This window comes from Oryza brachyantha, unplaced genomic scaffold (assembly GCF_000231095.2).
Source record: "Oryza brachyantha unplaced genomic scaffold, ObraRS2 ChrUN-Ctg46, whole genome shotgun sequence".
Lineage (NCBI taxonomy): Eukaryota > Viridiplantae > Streptophyta > Magnoliopsida > Poales > Poaceae > Oryza > Oryza brachyantha.
The window spans coordinates 339883-359025 of NW_024427246.1; the positions used below are offsets into that span (position 1 = coordinate 339883).

The 19143-nt window shown below is 42.4% G+C and overlaps 1 protein-coding gene across 1 annotated transcript; it reads left to right on the forward strand.

The window, feature by feature from the left end:
- The first annotated feature begins 1202 nt into the window (after positions 1–1202).
- LOC102706994 (4-coumarate--CoA ligase-like 7) lies at positions 1203–17208 on the forward strand. The gene is made up of 5 exons (XM_006664993.3): positions 1203–2264; positions 11537–11723; positions 16117–16262; positions 16356–16423; positions 16639–17208. The coding sequence occupies exons 1-5, from the start codon at positions 1212–1214 to the stop codon at positions 16865–16867; spliced, it is 1683 nt and encodes a 560-aa protein (XP_006665056.2). The 5' UTR covers positions 1203–1211; the 3' UTR covers positions 16868–17208.
- Positions 17209–19143: the final 1935 nt, after the last annotated feature.

Genomic DNA, 19143 nt, shown 5'->3' on the forward strand with positions numbered 1-19143 from the left:
TTGAAAAAAAAAGTCAAACATCTTATTTTACCTCCAATTTTTGCAAAAATTCGCCCCCTTTGTCCTCCCAACCCAACTATGAACAGTGTATTGGTCGGGATAGAAAACAATTGCAGTTGGGGGTATTTATAGAAAATAGTTGGCAGTTGGCAGACGGTTTTATAGAAATACCCACCAAAGATAATGGGATGTCAACTGTGACAGTTTGCAACTGGAAAAGCCGTCACTGGTGATGGCATACCAGAAACGGCTTAAGTTGTACGGTCCGTCACACGTGGTGGGATATCACCTGTGACGGCTTTCCACGTTGGCCCGTCAGTGGTATCGAACACCAGTGACGGGCCGCTGCCAGGCCTAGCTCAGGCCGCGGCAGGATGCCACACCTGTGACGGATGTGGTTACAACCCGTCAGAGGTGATGGATAGCTCTGACCGGGCCTTTGGCCCGTCAGTGGTATTCCGTCACAGGTGTGGCGTTCTGGCGTAGTGGCACAATTCATATACTAAACTTGCACAGAGCTTACCCTAAATTTGCATAATATAGAAAAGTGCAACTTTTACTATAAATTATGTGCAGCTTCAGTATATATGAGGTGCAACTTCTCGTATAAACATGACCCACCCATTAATCTCAAAGGTATGAAAAAAATATATCCAAAATTTTAGGAAGAAAATCCAGTACCAAGACTAAGAGCAGCCTAGTAACATATCCAAATATGTTAACATAGTCATTAGTCTGTATTGAAATTTAATATCCATACCTTTGTTCTCTACTGGAAAGCCCAAAACAGGAGCCCAAATAGGAAAGGTGCAGTCCAAAACGCCAAAACCCAAATATCCAAAATATGGGGTGTGCGGGTGCGTGTTCACAGTTTGACCAGCGATAACCCGTGTGGGATGGATGACGTCAGGTGCATATTTTATGGTATGGAATGACACATTCCAAAAAAATTAGTCACCTGCTCAACAGGGAGACCCACATAGGACACACACGTGTAGCTGAATACGCTGCCGCGTGAGTCGTGTGACTTGTCCATTAGCCTGTCACCTTGATCATACTCTAATGACCATATGCCTTCTTGTCGGTTCAATTTTTTTCTTACGCAGTAAAATAAACATGTTTCGATGTCAGTGGCCACTGCCACACCCTCTATAAAAACGTATCCATAGCAACCCAACTAATCAGCATTTACGAGACGTGAACAGAAAATAATGGTGGCTCCCATGTCCCTGGCAAACCCGGGTGGCGGGAGCAGGAGCGTGAATCCCCGCACCGGCTACTGCGCAACGACCAAGTCGTTCCACAGCCTCCGTCCGCCGGTGCCGCTGCCACCGCCGGACGTCCCGCTCTCCTTCCCGGAATTCGCGTTCACGCTGCTGCAGTCGTCGTCCCGACTCCTCGACGCCCACCCGGCGCTCCTCGACGCCGCCACAGGCGAGGCCGTCTCGTTCCCAGCCTTCCTGTCACGGGTGCGCGCGGTTGCCGGCGCTCTGCGATCTCGCGTCGGGCTGCGCCCCGGCGACGTGGCGTTAGTGCTCGCGCCAACGCGGATCGACGTGCCCGTGCTCTACTTTGGGCTCCTCTCCATCGGCGCGGTCGTCTCCCCTGCCAACCCAACCCTCACCCGCGCCGAGGTTTCTCGCCTCGTCTCCCTCTCCGGTGCATCCGTCGCCTTCGCTATCTCTTCCACGGCTTCGAAGCTCCCCGCTGGCCTCCCTGCCGTCCTCCTCGATTCGCCACACTTTCGATCCCTCTGCATGGACGAACAGGGAGATGGGTTGGCGCTCGAGACGGCCGTGGTGGTGCGGCAGTCGGATACGGCGGCGATCCAGTTCTCCTCGGGGACGACTGGGCAGGTGAAGGCGGCGGCGCTGCCGCATCGGAGCTTCATCGCGATGGTGGCAGGGTTCCACGCACTGCATGCTAAGCCGCAGTCGCCGAGGAAGAATCACGAGAGGGCGCTGCTGTGCGCTCCGATGTTCCACTCCATGGGGTTCTTCTTCGTGCTGAAGGACATCGCGCTGGGGGTGACGACGGTGGTGGTGACGGACACGGCAGCACGGGCCGGGATAAGGGGGCTGGTGGAGACGGCGGAGCACTGGGAGGTTACGGAGATGACAGCGGCGCCACCGGTGGTGATGGGGATGACCAAGGAGAGGTGCAGGCTGACGGCGCTGGATCGGATAATATGCGGCGGAGCCCCGCTGTCGATGGCGGCAATCGAGCGGTTCCGCCGACGATTCCCACACGTCGATCTGTGTATGGTAAGTCAATCTATTGTTACTGTCTCCAATTACTACTACTGCTAAATTGCTTCCAGCTGACAGCCTAGCAACACTTAACTGCCTAGCCACCACTAAATGTCTAAAACACCGGACACGTAGTCTCTGTACTACGACAGGGTATCTCTTTATTAATCTTTTTGGTCCATGATATCGATTAAAGGCTATATATGTCATGCTGTCAATACCTCAATCCTTCTCTCAATTCTATATTATTTAACTTTGTCATGCATTTTCATAATCTATAACATGAAGGGGTCAGAGATATCTCTCCAATGAATGACAAATTCTATCTTGATTATTCACATCTTACTGCATGTTTCGTGATATGTTCGAACACTACTTTTACAACTACTTAGTTATGACGTTTAGTAGTACTTAAGCAATCCATTACACATGTTGAGAATTATGATAATTTCAAGTCGAAGGATTATATATCACCACTTAGTGATAACACCGATGGTACATCATATATATAACTTTCATAGTATCTCACGTTGGATCTATCCATTGTCATATTGTCCAACATGTGTCCACATGATTGATTTGGTATCTCCATACCATGATCCATAACACAAGATCATCGATACATGTGTTGACATCTAATCATATTTGTTACTATGTGATATTTAATCAGAGAAGATTTGATAAAATAGTATCATATAATATAAAGAGTTTAATAAACGAATCACATACGTATTGATTAATCGAATAATGAGTTATGTATCTCCACGAACATAGATGATGAATATGTAAACGTATAATATGATATAAACATCTCTATTATTGCCTCGAGAACATATCACTAACAAAACCACCACCAAACTTGTATAAAAAATAGTCCACCTGCTAGTGTCACCCGCACGTAGTTGTTTGGCGTGACGTTCCAACTGCTACCCCGACGCCAGCAATTAGTCCTCTTTAGATTTCCCTCTCCTTGGAGAATGGTACAGTTTAAATTTTCTATTTTTTAATTGTTTTAATTTAGCAAAATTTATTCAACATGGTCAAAAAACTGTATAAATCTCAATATTTTTGGGCCGTAAATTTCTAAAATTTCAGATCTGTCGTCTACACTAAATTATTTTGGCTGTCCGTAATGTTTAACCCCTGGGCGCCTGTTTGTATTTGATAAAAGCGAGCCAAAGCAACTTTGAAAAAACAGGCTTTGTATTTTACAAGTGTATCTGTCGTTCGAAAATATATGCATTTTAGTTTATTTAGCACGGACTAAGTAGATATAAAATATTTTATTGTAGTAACTTCAGTGGTCATTTTTTTAATTTTGAATTGATTTGATTTACTTTATAAGCATATAGTTAGCTTTGTAATGGTTAAAATGATTGTGTTGACGCTGAAAATGACAATCAACAGTCACACACGTAGGCCTGGGAGTCAATCTTAGACAACTCCAATGTAGGACCTAAATTCTTATAATAATGCGCGGCGTGCCAGTCAGTTTGATCATGCAACTGACAAGATAAACAGTGAAACAAGTCGATCGGCTATCAAGCCGATAGGTAACTAGTAATCCAGCCGATTAGATATGAATGCTGCAACGGTTAGCCAATACGACAAACGATCGGCTGTAAAAAGCTTGGATCGGCTAGAAACTTGCTACAAATAAAGTTAAATCAAATATTAGACCAACGTAATCCACCAAGTTACTTATTAATCTTAGTCGATCGGACGAGCCTCTATAACCAGATCGAACTAGACGTGCAGAGATTGGACTTAACCAAAACAATATAAAGTCGAGCGCGATATGATTATAAGATACTTGGAGATCGATAAGGCTAATAGATAAACCAACGAACTATTTGGAATAAACAATAAATCATATGTTACAATCGGTTAAACCCAACTTGCATGTAATTCTCATAAGGCGATACAACATAAATAATTGTCGATCTAACTAAATCAAGCCGATTAGTATAAAAATAACAAAGTAAGACAATCGGCTACTCTATTGATGCAAATACGATAAGCATGTAGATCGGCAAAAATCATCGGCTATAGATGGCGGACAAACAACCAAAATCTATAAAATATCTAGCCCAGATTGCTAAAAATAACCATAGAAGATCAGACCCAACTTAGACAGCTCAAGATTACATCTAGCAACGTCAGGCTGGATACTAAACAGATCTAGATTACTATCAAGCCAATAAGCCGATGACTGATAACTTATCGGCTGTTACTCCGATAAAACTATGAGCAAGATACATCGAACTGATATAAACCATCTGACAAACACAATCTACTATATCGAACATAACCAAGACCGTACTAGATTGAATATGTCAAATAGCAAATATCAAACCATTGTAAATCGCTCACAGTGGTCGACCAGATCAACCCAAGATACAGAAGTAACTAAAGTTGAAACTGATACGATAACTAGCAATCGCACAACTAGATTATAAGATTGAACCGAACCGAGACAGTTCTAATCTAGCCGATGCGATTTACCATGGCCCGACTGAATGATGGACTTACCCCTCCACCGGAGATCGAGACAATGCAGCTCCGTGTCAGGTGCCAAGTTCCGTCGGAGTTGAAAACCTCGAACAAGAGGGTGGCGATGCGCCGAAAGAAGTTGATCTAACTGATGTGAAGATAGTTTACAATGACCCCGGGCATAGATATTTATACCCTCGGGTGGATGCTAGTCCAGTGTCGGACACGACTTCTAACAGATAAAAAGAAATAACAAACTCTATCTCTAACACAACACGGTTTTTAATAGATAAAATAAAACAAACAAGTCGGACTCTAATCTCTTAAAGATAAAATCCTAACTAACTCTAACTACTAGATAAAATTACGCCGCCAAGCCTTGGTATTCACGATTACCTGTTGAATTCGAACTCTTCCGGATAAAATTCCTATCAGCGATTGCAGCTTTCCTTATCCGAATCCAATACGGAAATTTACTAAATTTTAGTATTAACATATTGAAACAATCGAATCAGTGCATAAATGCTTATTGTAATAAGAAATTTAAATTCTAGAAATACTTATATTTTACAATGGATAAAATATTGATTACTGAATATTATAGGATCGTTGAGGTAAACACACATCATTTGTTGTGAGCTGATCCGAAGATCATAATTTAGTCGCCTTGGAAATAGTTTTTGGATGCAAATGGACTAGTTTTTTTTTAGCGTAAAGCATGTGAAGTGTGGTATATATAAAATTAGGGCCAAGATCTATCCGATGTCAGAAAATCATCCCTCCCATCTCATGAGGGCCAATATTAAAAGGACGTAGACCCGTTTCAAAATATACTCATTATTTAGAGGTTATTTAGACTATGAATCCTCTTAGTAATCTTAATAATTGAGATTGAGGTATGCATAGGGATAAAGGGTAGACGGGGATAAAAAATATAGTGATTGATGAAACAATTTAGACAAAATATTTATAGTTTTTAGAATAGAAAAATATATATAAGGACATGGGGGCTTTTGTAAGGCCTTCAACTGGTATATATAAATATAAAAAGAAAAAAATATTTGTGGCTTTTCTATTGCCTGCATTTACTTTGATGAGTTTTATATTTAAATTTGGTGTAGTAATCTTGATTATAATTGGCAGGTATCCACATAATTAAAGTGTAATTTTACAAGTTAATTAGATAACTCATTAGTTTACCCATTGAAAAATATTGGCAAGTTAATCATTGGATGTTCAAGGGTTGAGAAAGAACACAGATACATACCACTTCCAAATAGATATTTGTTTGTTTAGGTCCCAAGCGAACGGGGCCAACTTTAATTTGTCGTGTATGTAGTACGACAGGGCACTGGTGCCAGTTTTCATTGCCTATACCGACGGCGTTTGTTAATTAAGCATTTGCACAGTCTAGGAGTTCAGGATTTGTTTGCACGAACTGTCACTATTGTTGTGCTGACGGTGTACTTCATCATGATGAATTTTGTATTCGGTTTTACTATGTCATTCGTCCAAAACATTCTTATCTCTTGATCGCCTACAATTAAGCAACCTCGAGACTAATTGGAGTGTTATATTATGCTCCCTCCGATTTTTTTAATTGATACAGACCACGTTCTCTTGAGGGGGTAAGTTAACTTACCCCGTACGAAAAACGTAGTAATATATTAGTACATGATTAATTAATTATTAATTATTAAAAAATATAAAATAGATTAATATGATTTTTTAAAACATCTTTCCTATAGAATTTTTTTACAAAAATACACCGTTTAGCTGTTTCGGGAAGCGTGCACACGAAAAACGAGAGGATAAGTTAACTTAGAGGGTGGAAGAACACGGCCACAGTTGACTTTTGGTTTTAGGTTTGATCATTCGTTTCTATTTAATTTTTTAAAATATGAAAATTTATAAATTATACTTAAAGCTATTTTAGTAATAAATCAAATCATAACAAAATAATCAATAATTATATATTTTTTGAAAAAGACGAAATGTCAAAGATCCAATATTCAACTGCGTGGATTAAAAAACTAGATAGAGTACATGACTATAGGTGTGTGCGCACCCATTAGTTGTAACTAGTGGCCTTGCCAAAAAGTAGAACATGTACATCATTAGCATGCATTGCAGTAATCTTTCCGAAACAGCACCACACTTCACAACATGTCAACATGTGTTTTCCTAGGCTTTGATACTTGCGGATGGCATCTAGATATTTTTGTTCAAGTTGCATGTTGCCAAAAATGTCATGTCAAAAATGACATAAAAAGATTGCACTAAGACATTCCAAAACACCAAAAAAATGTTTTTTCCATCTTAAGTTACTTTCATATTTATCTAAATGACATCTAATATAGCAACGTTACTTTATTACCATGCTAAGTTACTTCTATAGTTTGACTAAACTACTTTTAATGCAACAAAGAGTTATTTCTACATCCGTGTCAAGTTACATCTGTAATTTGCTAAATTACTACAAAGAATTAGAATTATTTATTTGTTAATTTACTTATATAATTTGTCTGGATTCTTTTTAGGAATTTAAAACACCTGTACATTTAATATTTGAAGTAATCTAAGCACCCGTTAGATTTACCATTAAGTACATGCTAACCGAGATATAAGAGTCGATCACCCTTTACAATCAGCGGTTCCCAGCAATGTCAGTGGAGTACAGTAACATCAGAGAGGTATATAACATCAGAGTGACGCACAATGAGCAGCAATGACAACCTACTTAGTAAAAATAACAATAAAGTTACTGTTTTCAAATGAACGACGAAGATTCACCTATTGGCACAGCTCAATTATTGCCTGTGTTTGCCATTCGGAGTTAGAGGATCCAAAGCCTACGGACAGCTTTTCCAGCCGATGCTTTATCCAAATCACCGGTCTGAAAATAGATTATTTGAGAGAGAAAATATTGCTCCAACAAATACTCCTTCTTCAAAAAAAATTGAGCATCATTTATATTGAAAATATGAACTCAATATTTGCAATTTATCTCTTGTTACTCCATATCTCATTGTTCTGTAACAAGAAAAAAAATAAGAGAACGTGATTATAGAATATTAATAAAATATATAGGAAGAATAAACTTTTGTAAATGGTTTAAGATCTTCCGTCCAATGCACAGTTTTACGAGCAAGATGTCCCGAGGCATTGCCGCACTGGACCTGGTGGACGTCCTCCCGATCCACGCCAATCGGCTCTGGCCTCCGGAGATCACGGGATCACGTGAGCGTCGGGGGCAGCGTCCACTAGTGCGCTATGTGCTTTTATGTTGAGCATAACGATGTACTTTCAGCGCTACCAGCCTACCATGGGTATGCATAAACAATGCTCCAACACTCATCAAGTGGCTCCAGGGGGGGCGAGAGGAACATGCCACGTGATTTAAGATCACTCCTCTTTTTCACAGTGTAGTTTATAAGTGTCTTTTAGTTTTATATATCAGCTCTTACTAAATTTTATTATAGTCCTTACATTTTCTCAGTTTATGTACAAGCCTAAAATTTTACATTGTAAACCCTAGAAATCAGAAGAAAAATATAAACCGCTTCACAGCACCGGGCCATCCCCATCGTATTCCCAGTAACGTCACCACTGTCGTCCCCCAACGGCGATCTCGCCGCCCTTCTCTTTGCGCTGTCGGCCCCATCCTCCTCTTCATGCCGGCGCTTGAGGAACAAGCTCCCGAACCCAACCGCGAGTTCGCCGCCCCGCCTCTCCTTGCGCGGAACTCGGCACTAGATCTCGGCGGCCCTCCTCTTTGCACCGTCGGTGGCAGGGGTCGGCGGTGGGGTTCAGCTTTGGAGCTCGGCGGCGGGGCTCGGTTTTAGAGCTGGGGCGACGACAGCGACGCTAAGCCGGAGCTCGGGGCGACGGCGGCAGTGGCAGTAGAGCACGGGTGCAGCTGAGGCTAGCAATACGGCGGTCGTCAGAGCTCGGGCTCCTCCGACGGCGTTAGGCGGAGCATGAGCGGGACGGCGCACGGGGCGGTCGTCGTCATAGGTTGGGCTAGCAGCGAGCGGTGCGGCAGCCAGAGCACGATTGCGACGGGTGGGGCGGCGAACGAGCAAGCGACGACGACCTCAACGGCTTCGCCTTCCTCTCCTCTCCGCTCCCCTGTGAAAGTGCATCGTCCTTTCTCTGACGCGGCTAACCTTTTTATGACAAGGCTCCGGTGTCTTGCAGAAGGCACAAAGATCCTCATGAAGCTACTCTCGCTCACCTTCTCTTCCCTCCACATGAGCATTGTGCCTACGTGGCGAGCTTGAGCCACTCGCCAGGTTGGCGCACTGTGCATGCCCCAAGAGGTGAAATGGAGTTGATACTCAAAATCTAGGAGACTAGGACCACCAAACACTGATGATGACGTCTTGCCTTTTGAGCAAGTTCAATAGTATAGCCAACTACTAGTTCCAAATCATCTATAATTAATCTAATAGTTAATTTATATAATAGTTACCTACAAAATATATACTACACTATTAATACACAGTCCCACCTGTTATACACATATTGTATCTTAGAATCTGTGCTGCAGCTAGCTACAAATCTTTAGCTCGCCGCTCTTCTCTCTCCTCTATTATCTCCCTAAAATATGTTTATAGCTGACTTATAGTATGCTACTATACCTGCGTTAGAGTAAGGCTAATAATATAGGTAGCAAGCCACTTATAAGACTCTTTGTAGCATTCTCTCAGTCCACCCATACAACAGTTAGCTCTTCAGCATTAATACATGACTCACTTGTCTCTCTTATTGAGTTTCTTAGTTCATGTGTCCGAGTCGGTTGTAAAATTACCGTCCGCTTCTCGTTTCTCTCCTCACATTTCTCCTCTACCACAGCATTTAGCTGGCTTAGAGCTACTATTATACTTACTCCTACGTATACCCGATCGCATACTAGGAAAAAGGAGCCTATAAGAGGAATCCTAATACAAGAAACTAATTATAATTTTTATATCATCCATATCATAAAAAACTATACTACACATCACTTTTACAATATAAATACTACTAATTTATATATAAATGTAATGTTACGTATCAATAACTATATTTTAGATGTTGTGTGGAAATTATTTTCTATGTAAGCCATGATTTCTTTTTTTTATCTATTTACTTGTTGCATCATATTTTATGTTAGTCATTCATTATTGTGAATGGTGTAACGTGTATCTGTCATTTGTTTGAGCAAGAGGCTTATGGCCCCCGATAGGCATCAATGCAGAGCCACTATATCTTCAGCAGTTTATGTCCCTACATACCACCGACCGGTCGGATCTTGAAGTCTTGAGTCGATCGGGACCCAAACTCTGCATAGCATGGTTTCTATACCGGTGGTGCAGAGCTTAGAGACACGTCAGAATGAGGAAATTATCGTCCTTGACATAGGACAAGGTACTTATTTAGCACTTACCTAACATATATTTTCTGACCTTGGGTGGAGTAATCCACACACATCATACTAGATTTAAGACCAAAGTGCTTGTCAGTGGCCAATCTCTTGAGGATCGATTATTCCTCAAAATCCAACTGGCTTCTCTTAAACCTTTGTTAGTATTTCCATGGGGAGTTAAAATCCTAGCTGAAGAAATGAAACGGGCGCATCGTCCCCTCCGACTCCCCGTACTTGCGTCGTGTTCCTTATGGCATCCAGCTCGATTTGACACCTCTGTCTTTTCACTTGTTATTATGTTTATAGACTAAAATTTAATTTTTTAACCTAAATTTAAACTGATTTTGAGACTTTTTTCATCAAAATTTATTTTTCAGTATTGGTTTTAGATTGCTAAAAATATGTATATAAATATTTTATTGATAAATTATTTTTTATTTACAAATATGACGTGGAAAAACCAGACAGTCACCCTCGGACACTGTCCACATGCAGCTAGGAATTACTCCCTTAAATTTTTTATGTTTGATGGCATTGTCTTTTAAAGCTATGTTTGATCATTTATCTTGTTTAAAAATTGTATGTAATATGTATAATTATAAGTTATTGTTAAAGTGTATTTAGTAATAAATAAAATATCATTAATAATTATGTAATTTGTTTAATAAATCGAATGATCAAATGAAAACCTAAAGGTCAACCATGTTCAATAAAAAATATTAAAGGGAGTACAGCATTTTGGGTTTGGAACCTTATGATTTCAATTATAGGCACATCGTTGGCTTTTTTTGTGTGAAACAAAAAAACCAAACCGTATATTTAAAAATAAAAAATAATTTATGAATAAAACTTTATATATGTGTTCTCAGCGATTAAAAACTATGACAATAAAAAACTCCAAAGTCTACTGTAAGTTCAAGGTTAAAAATTTAAATTTTGGTTTATAAACATGAGCAAAAGTGAATAGACAAGTCTCTTTGTTCCAGTTTAGTCTATACTCTCTTTAGTGCTTTAGCGTCCCATTGAAGTTGTCTGTTAAGAGGCCGATGTTCTTGATGTTTGGTGTCTGATCTAGCTTAAGGCCTGAACATTTGAAGCTGGAATCCCTAGCAAATAGCAAACAATGTATCTAAGTATTCTGCTTTCTATAAGAAGCAGGGCTTCGACCTTTGATCTAAAAAAATATTTCAATTAGAATATTCCCAAATTTCTGTTCAAAGTTCAATATTTTGAAGTTGAAAAGAGTATCTTGCTGATTAAACATAAAGTGATCTGGTGATTTATTATTTTGCTAAAATAGTATTTGCTCATATTCATTATGAAGGGGCTCAATATTATTTTTTGTCCTCCATTACTAAAACATTATGATGTAAATTGCATTCAGGGCTATGGCTCAACCGAGGCAGGTGGCATCTCAAGGATGATCAGCCAGGAAGAGTGCACTCACATAGGCTCTGCTGGCCGAGTCACTGAGAATGTCGAGGTAAAGATCGTTGACCATGTCACGAACAAGCCATTGCTCGCTGGGCAGCAAGGGGAGCTTTGGGTAAGAGGGCCTTCCATCATGACAGGTGATCATAACATAACAATATGAATCCCCGAGGCACATAAATATGCCCTCATCGACTATATGACGGCGTTCTATTGTATTGAAACGGTACAGATTATTTACGTACATGTTTCAAAACTTTAAATGGTGCACTTTTTATAAAATATTTTTATATAAAAGTTGAACATCTTGGAATTTATAAAATAGATTTTCAATTTTGTGGTAGTTAATTCCATTGTTTAACATAAAATAGCTATAAAAAGTAAGATAAATTTTCATCTTTTATCTTCCACACCATATTTTCATTTATGCTTATGCTTATAACTTAAAATTAGTATTTTTAACCTTAAATTTAATTTAGAGTTAATTTTTGAGATATTTTTTACCGAAATTTAGTTTCCGTCCTTGGCTTTTAGATCACTATCATTACATATATATAAAAATTTTATTCAAAAATTATTTTTCGTTTGCAAATATAGCGTTTAAATTTTTTTATGAAAAAGACAAACAAATCACCCCTTCATCTAACAAAAAACGCAGGTTATATGTATTGACAATGAGATTGATGTGTTAATGGGTGTCACATTCACTCTATTCGAAAATATAGCTACATATTATAGTTCCCGGTAGGTACAGGCCTGGATTGTCACGCCCAGAAATTCCTCACACGAATTTCTGAACTTAATTGTGTATTAAATCCCTGTACAGGACCAGCCAGGGTACACAAAAAGACAATGTTGATTACATAACCATCGTTCTTAGAAACAACTGAAAATTACACTTATTCTAGCGGAAATGCAGCGGAAAGAAAAACAAAGGGGTAGACTAGCTCCAGCGGGTACGGCTCCAGTCCACAGGCAACACTTCGACGGCGGAACAGCTCACTCCTGAGAGGCACCTCCATCGGACTCTGCTTCTAGCTCTGGGTTGGGAAAGTTAAGCAAGGCTGAGTACAAACCACCGTACTCAACAAGTAACACGGACAAGGGGAAAACAAATGATGCAACGGGATTAACAAGGACAGGCTAGGGTTAGTTGCGATAAAGCAGCAGTTAAACAAATAACAGAGATTGAAAGAATAAAGGTAATTTAAATACAGTAAAGCATAAATAAATAAACAGTTGTAAAGTACCACAACACTGTCCAACGTTACACCACGTTGCAACAGGCCCAACCACTACTCAACGTTACACCACGTTGCAGTAGTCCCAAGTGATAACAAATTTACTCAAGTTATTAGGGTTCACTAATAACAGTGAAGCTGGGAGTTCGCCCGTAACCGTGGGCACGGCTATTCGAATAGTTTATACTCTGATCAGAGGTGTACTACTGTACCCACAAGACACGACTCCACTACACTTGAACGTGCGCCGACATACCACCACGGCATACCGGAAAGGAGACCGTGATAGGACCCGTTACACAACCCTCCCTATTTAATCGCACCACACTTCAGGTTTCACCCCTCCTTTACACCAAGTCGGGCAGTCCCCTCTTGTGCCTTGGTAGATCCGGAAGCAGGAGAAGCTTTCGTTACACCACGATTGCCCGTCCATACTCCATCACGCCTACCCTTGCCTGGGTACGTCAAATAGTTCGAAGTCATGCTCCAAATCCCACCTTACCCATTTCGGCATGTGGTTAGCACTTAATGACTTCCAGGGTTTCCCGTGAACCGGTCCTTAATCACCATGGGTGCGACTCTCAAAACCATGCACCCACAGCCCACCATTATCAATATTTTAGTTGACATTAACCCGAACCGGGTAGTGAATCAATATCTCAGCTATTCCGAACTAAGCATAATTATATGTGATCCCATGAGCTATTTGTTCTAAGCATGGCTAAGCATTAACCTAGGCCTGACTCTAATCAAGTTACCCCTGGTCCAGCAACGAATAAAGTTGGATAAACAACGGCATAATAATAAGGTTTACCCGAAAATAGCATAAAGTAAGTACTTTAATTAAAACAATGCATATTTGAAATAATAAAGCGGGGAATTTGCAATAATGGGTTCAATATGTTCAAGGATGAGTGTCACTTGCCTTGCTCTGGCCCTTGGGGAACTTCGGCGACGATCTCGAAGTAAACCGGCTCTTCGGCGGGGTCCGAATCTAAGCGACAGAGCACAAAAATAAATAAAACAGGCACAAACTCTACTGAAACAGCAAAAGAAACTATTTTTAATGGATTCTTGGTGATTTTATGAATTTAATGAAATTTGAATGGACCTAAACGGAGACTAGATGAATTACTTATGAATTTTAGAAGTTTTCTGGGTTTTTTAACTAAACAGAAAAGTCCTAAATCAATTATTGCGCAATTAATAGGGTTGCTGACGTCAGCGAGGAGAGAGGAAGCTGACGGCTGACAGGTGGGGACCACCTGTCGGTGAGAGAGAGGGAGAGGGGGAGACTGACACGCGGGCCCGGGGAGGAGAGAGAGGAGGCGGGCGCGGGGACGACTGACGGGTGGGACCCACTCGTCAGCGAGAGGGAACAGAGAGAAGGGGAACACTCGGGCTCGGGCGGACGGCGGCGACCGGCGGGAGCGGCGGGCGACACGGCGGCGGCGGCGCACGGCGACGACGGCGCGACGGCGACGACCGGCGAGCGGCGACGGCGCGACGGCGACGACGGCCGGGGCGGCGACGCACGGGCGCAACCCGGCAGAACAGCGGCGACGGCGACTGGCGAGCGGCGACGGCGCGGCACGCGCGAGCGCAAGCGACGGCGGCCAGACGTCGGCGACGCGGAGGCGACGGCGACCACGGCGGCCGGCGGAAGGGGCGAGCTTTGCACTCGTCCGGCGACGGCACGCGACTCGGCGGCAGTCGGCCGGAAAGGGGGAGAAAGAGGGAAGGAGGGTGCGGGTGCTCACCGGCGGCGGCGAGGGCGCGGGCGGGTCGGCGAGACCGAGGCGGAGGTGGCGACGCGGGCGGGTGCGGGAGATCGGCGGTGGCGGCGGAGATCGATCGGAGGCGGCGAGAGGCAGTAGCGCGGCGGCGACTCGAGCGACGGCGCAAAGTGAGCGACGGCGCGCGGCGGCTCCGGATTTATAGGGTGGCGGCACCGGCTAGGGCGGGCGGAGGTTGGAGACCGAGTCGGCGACGGCGCGGAGTCCGGCGGCGGCGGTTGCGGCGGCAGCGGTTGCGGCGACGACGCGGAGTCCGGCTCGGACGCGGCGCGGCGCGGCGCGGGCGCGCGAAACAGTCACTGACAGGTGGGCCCCACCTGTCAGTGGCGCGGGAGAGAGGAGGGAGGCGACGCGGACTCGCGGGCGCGGGCGCGGCGCGGGAGCTAGGCCGAAGCCGCGGCCCAGGCGGGGACGCGCGCTGGCGGGGGAAACGGCCGGCGCGGCTGGGCCGGCCGAGGAGGAGTGGGCCGGCTCGGCTGGGCCGGCCCGGGAAGAAAAAGAAAAAGAAAAAGAAAAGGAAAAAGAGAGAGGGAGGAAAATTGGACTTCGGCCCAATTTGAGAAGGAAGGGAAAAAGAAAGGAAAAAGGAGGAAAAAAGGAAAACCCCACTTTTGCCGAGTTTTAAATTAATTTGTTTGGCCAAATTTTATACTTCTGCAATTTGAATTTAAATCATGTTAGTCGATTTGCGAGCCTCGATTTAAGTGAATTAATTCCTTTTAGAGGGATTTTTCCTGAGTTAATTAAGCCAATTGTTATTTACGGATTTCTTTTTACGATTTAGGCTTAGGACGAAACTCCGGGTGTGACATGGATTCATTAATTGTACTAGAAGTGTCAATTCGGTGGACATGACTTTCAGTATGAAGGTAACAGCTCCAGTGGCTGTTTGAATCTACAACTTTTGTAGTCTCTCTCTATATTAATTAGAAATATTAAATATTGACTGATAACGAAACTAATTATATAAATAAAAGCTATTTTATTAAACAAAATTTTTAAACCTAATTAACTCACGATTAGCAAATATTTAGGGTAGCATCACATTCACTAATCATGGACTAATTAGGCTCATTAGATTCGTCTCGTGAAATAGTTGAGAGTATGATGTGTGTTTTATTAATAGTCTATATTTAATAATTGTAATTAGTGTCTAAACATTCGACGTAACAGAGACTTAAAAAAGTTCTGGGGATCCAAAGAGGGTCTGAAAATTTTGGCAATCGCTAGATGCCTGGACGACAAACTATGATGAATAACGACTAGGGCCGCGTTCGTCCCGCTAAGTTAACTTAGCCCCTCGTTTTTCTCGTGCACGTTTTTCAAACGGCTAAACGGTATAATTTTTTTTAATGTGTGGTAGCTGGATAATGTGTGGTAGCTGGATAGTCCAAGTCATCTCGACTTGAATCAGTGCCATCATACACGTTGAAATCTTGAGTGCTGAGACTCCTGTTGTCACATCAGAGTTTACTTAATTTTTTTTGTTTTTGCAGGTTATGTGGGTGATGACGAGGCCAATGCAACCACTTTTGATTCTGATGGATGGCTGAAAACTGGTGACCTTTGCTATATTGATCACGACGGGTTTCTGTTTGTAGTAGATAGGCTAAAGGAGTTGATTAAATACAAGGCTTATCAGGTCGATCGTCTACTCTATATCCCTGAAAAAAGTGTCAAGTAGGACCTTTGCAGTTATTCGCATTAATCACTTGATGGTAAATATATGCTGCAGGTTCCACCTGTAGAGCTGGAGCTTGTCCTGCAATCTCTGCCAGAAATTGCTGATGCTGCAGTTATGCCGTAAGTTCAGTAGCCACTGTCGATCATAGCTGGAGTACCTGACAATTGTGAAACTAATTTGCAAATTATCCGATCAATCTCGAGGCTCTATTCCGTATATTCTGCATTAGAGCAACTAATAAATAAAAATAGTTTTTCCTCATATCTTCTTACATAAATATATGTAAAATATATGATGTCTCATGTAAATTGATTAACCGTTATAATGTTTTCAGGTATCCTCATGAAGAAGCAGGGCAGATACCAATGGCACTTGTCGTAAGACAAACAGGAAGCAAAATTACCGAAGAAGAAGTCATGTACAACGTTGCGAAGCAGGTCGCCCCATACAAGAAGATCCGAAAAGTCATGTTCGTTGACTCCATACCCAAATCACAGTCTGGGAAGATATTGAGAAGGGAGCTAGTGAACCATCTACGGTTATGTGAATTGTCGAGATTGTAACTGTGTGGGCCATATAGTTATGTTGAATTGTTATGATTGTAACCATGTGGGTCTCATGCCCATATGGGACCTAATGAGATCCGAAAAGTCAAGTTTGTTGACTCCATACCCAAATTGCCATCTAGGAGGATATTAAGAAGGGAGCTAGTAAACTATCTATGGTTATTTGAATTGTTTACACTGTAACTATGTCGGTCCCATATCGTTATGTTGAATTGTCAAGATTGTAACCATGTGGATCCTATGTCCTCATGTGGATCCCATGCCCTGTGATGAAATTCTTGTGTGAGCAAAACAAGTGTAGCGAAATTGAAGCTCAAGAAGATAACTGAATATACCAAAATCTCACAATATATTCTATGATATGGTTTCTTCTTGAAGACAATTCTAGAGTGTATTAGGGTCACTAGCCGCTAATTAACCCTTGCGTTGTGCGGTTACTACGAATAATGTTTTAGATATTTAAAGAGATTAAAATTTAAATTCTAATAATACTTGCGATCGAATAAGTTGGCTAAATGATTTAATCCTTGCAATTTCTTTGATAGATGGTACTATGTTTAATAAAATATTAATTACCTAAACTTTTTATTGAACTATTAAATCACTTATCATTGATCTAATTCTTAAAAAAAAAAGGCATTACTCGACTAATGTATGCAGGGTCAGTAGTAAGTAATGATAATATTTTTTAAAATTGAAAATTATATATTTGTATTATATGATGTAGATCTCGATGTTATAGTCTTTTTTCTCCTATAAGATCCGCTATCTACTTTCACTATGCCTTTTCTTAATCTATAAAAAATTGTAGGATTAGTCACATATTTTAAGGTTAAGATAAGATAATGATATACGATAGAAAAAGCTTCTCCCTCGGCCATTCATTTATAAACCTAGCAAATTTGACGGGTCATCCGTGACCGAACATAACGACCCATCACACCCACACTCATCTGTGACGGGCCAAAATAAGGCCCGTTGTAGATAGCTCTATTCGGTTTGGCCCGTCACCGATGACATATCATCTGTGTCGAGCCAAAATTTACGCCTGACACGACTTATCCGTGAAAGGCTAAAATCAGCGCCTGTCACGGATGATACTTATCCGTGAAGGATCAAAATAAAGACCCGTCACGGATGACTCATCCATGACGGGCCATAACTATGGCTCATCAAAGATGAAATGTGTCATCCGTGAAGGGCCAAAATTAGTGCCCGTCACGGATGAGTCATCCGTGACGGGCCAAAATTATGGCCCGTCAAAGATGACATAAAAAACTTCCAATGAAAATTTCCCTCCTCGTCACTTCAAAATTTTTATCTTTCCCCTCCTCTCTCTCTTCTCCCCCTTGATATTTTTCCCTTCTCCTCACTCTTTCTCTCCTTCCCTCTCTTTCTCTTCTCTCTTGATGCCGAGCTTGAGTGGGCGGCGTGTGCGTGGCGGCCGGCATGTCGCCCCCATCGCTCGGGCTGCCCCCTCCTTGGCGGCGCCGATCCTGACGATGGGCGGTGACGACAACGAGTGGGCGACGACGACGATGACACGGGTGGTGGCGGCGGCACTGACCCCGACGACGATGACGACTGGGCGGCGTGCGCGTGGTGGCTGGCATGTCGCCCCCATCACTCGGGTTGCACCCTCCGTGACTGCGCCGACCCCGACGATGGGTGACGACAACAACGAGTGGGCGACGACGACGACGACACGGGTGGTGGCGGCGGCGCTGACCCCGACTATCCGTAGGCCTCGTCCTGCCCCGATCCGTAGGCGAGAGTGGGCGGTGGGAGCGGGGGCGACCGATGGCGGGAGCGGGGGATCCGACGACGGCTTGGAGTAGAAATTATTTTTGTGTTCTTCTAATTGGATATAGTTTTAGTACACTATTAATTTACTTGGCTGTAGTTTTTATTTTAGTGTTGAAATTAAAATAATGTATGGATGGATATATATGTGTGGGAGTTCTGAGAATATATATATTGCTTAATTTATTTTTTTGAGGGCATAGCTAGCAACATCATGAGGCCAGGAAATAAATCAAATTATTTTTTTGTTGTGGTTTCACTATCCGTGAAGGACCGTAATTAGCGTCTATGACGGATGAGTCATCCATGACGGGCCGTATGTCATGGCCCGTCACAGATGACTCATCCGTGATGGGCCAAAATTTGGCCCGTCAAAGATGAGTCATCTGTGATGGGCTATGAGCATCTCGGTGACGGGTTTTACTTTTGGCCCGTTAAAGATGATCTCCATCGGTGACGGACTTTGGCCC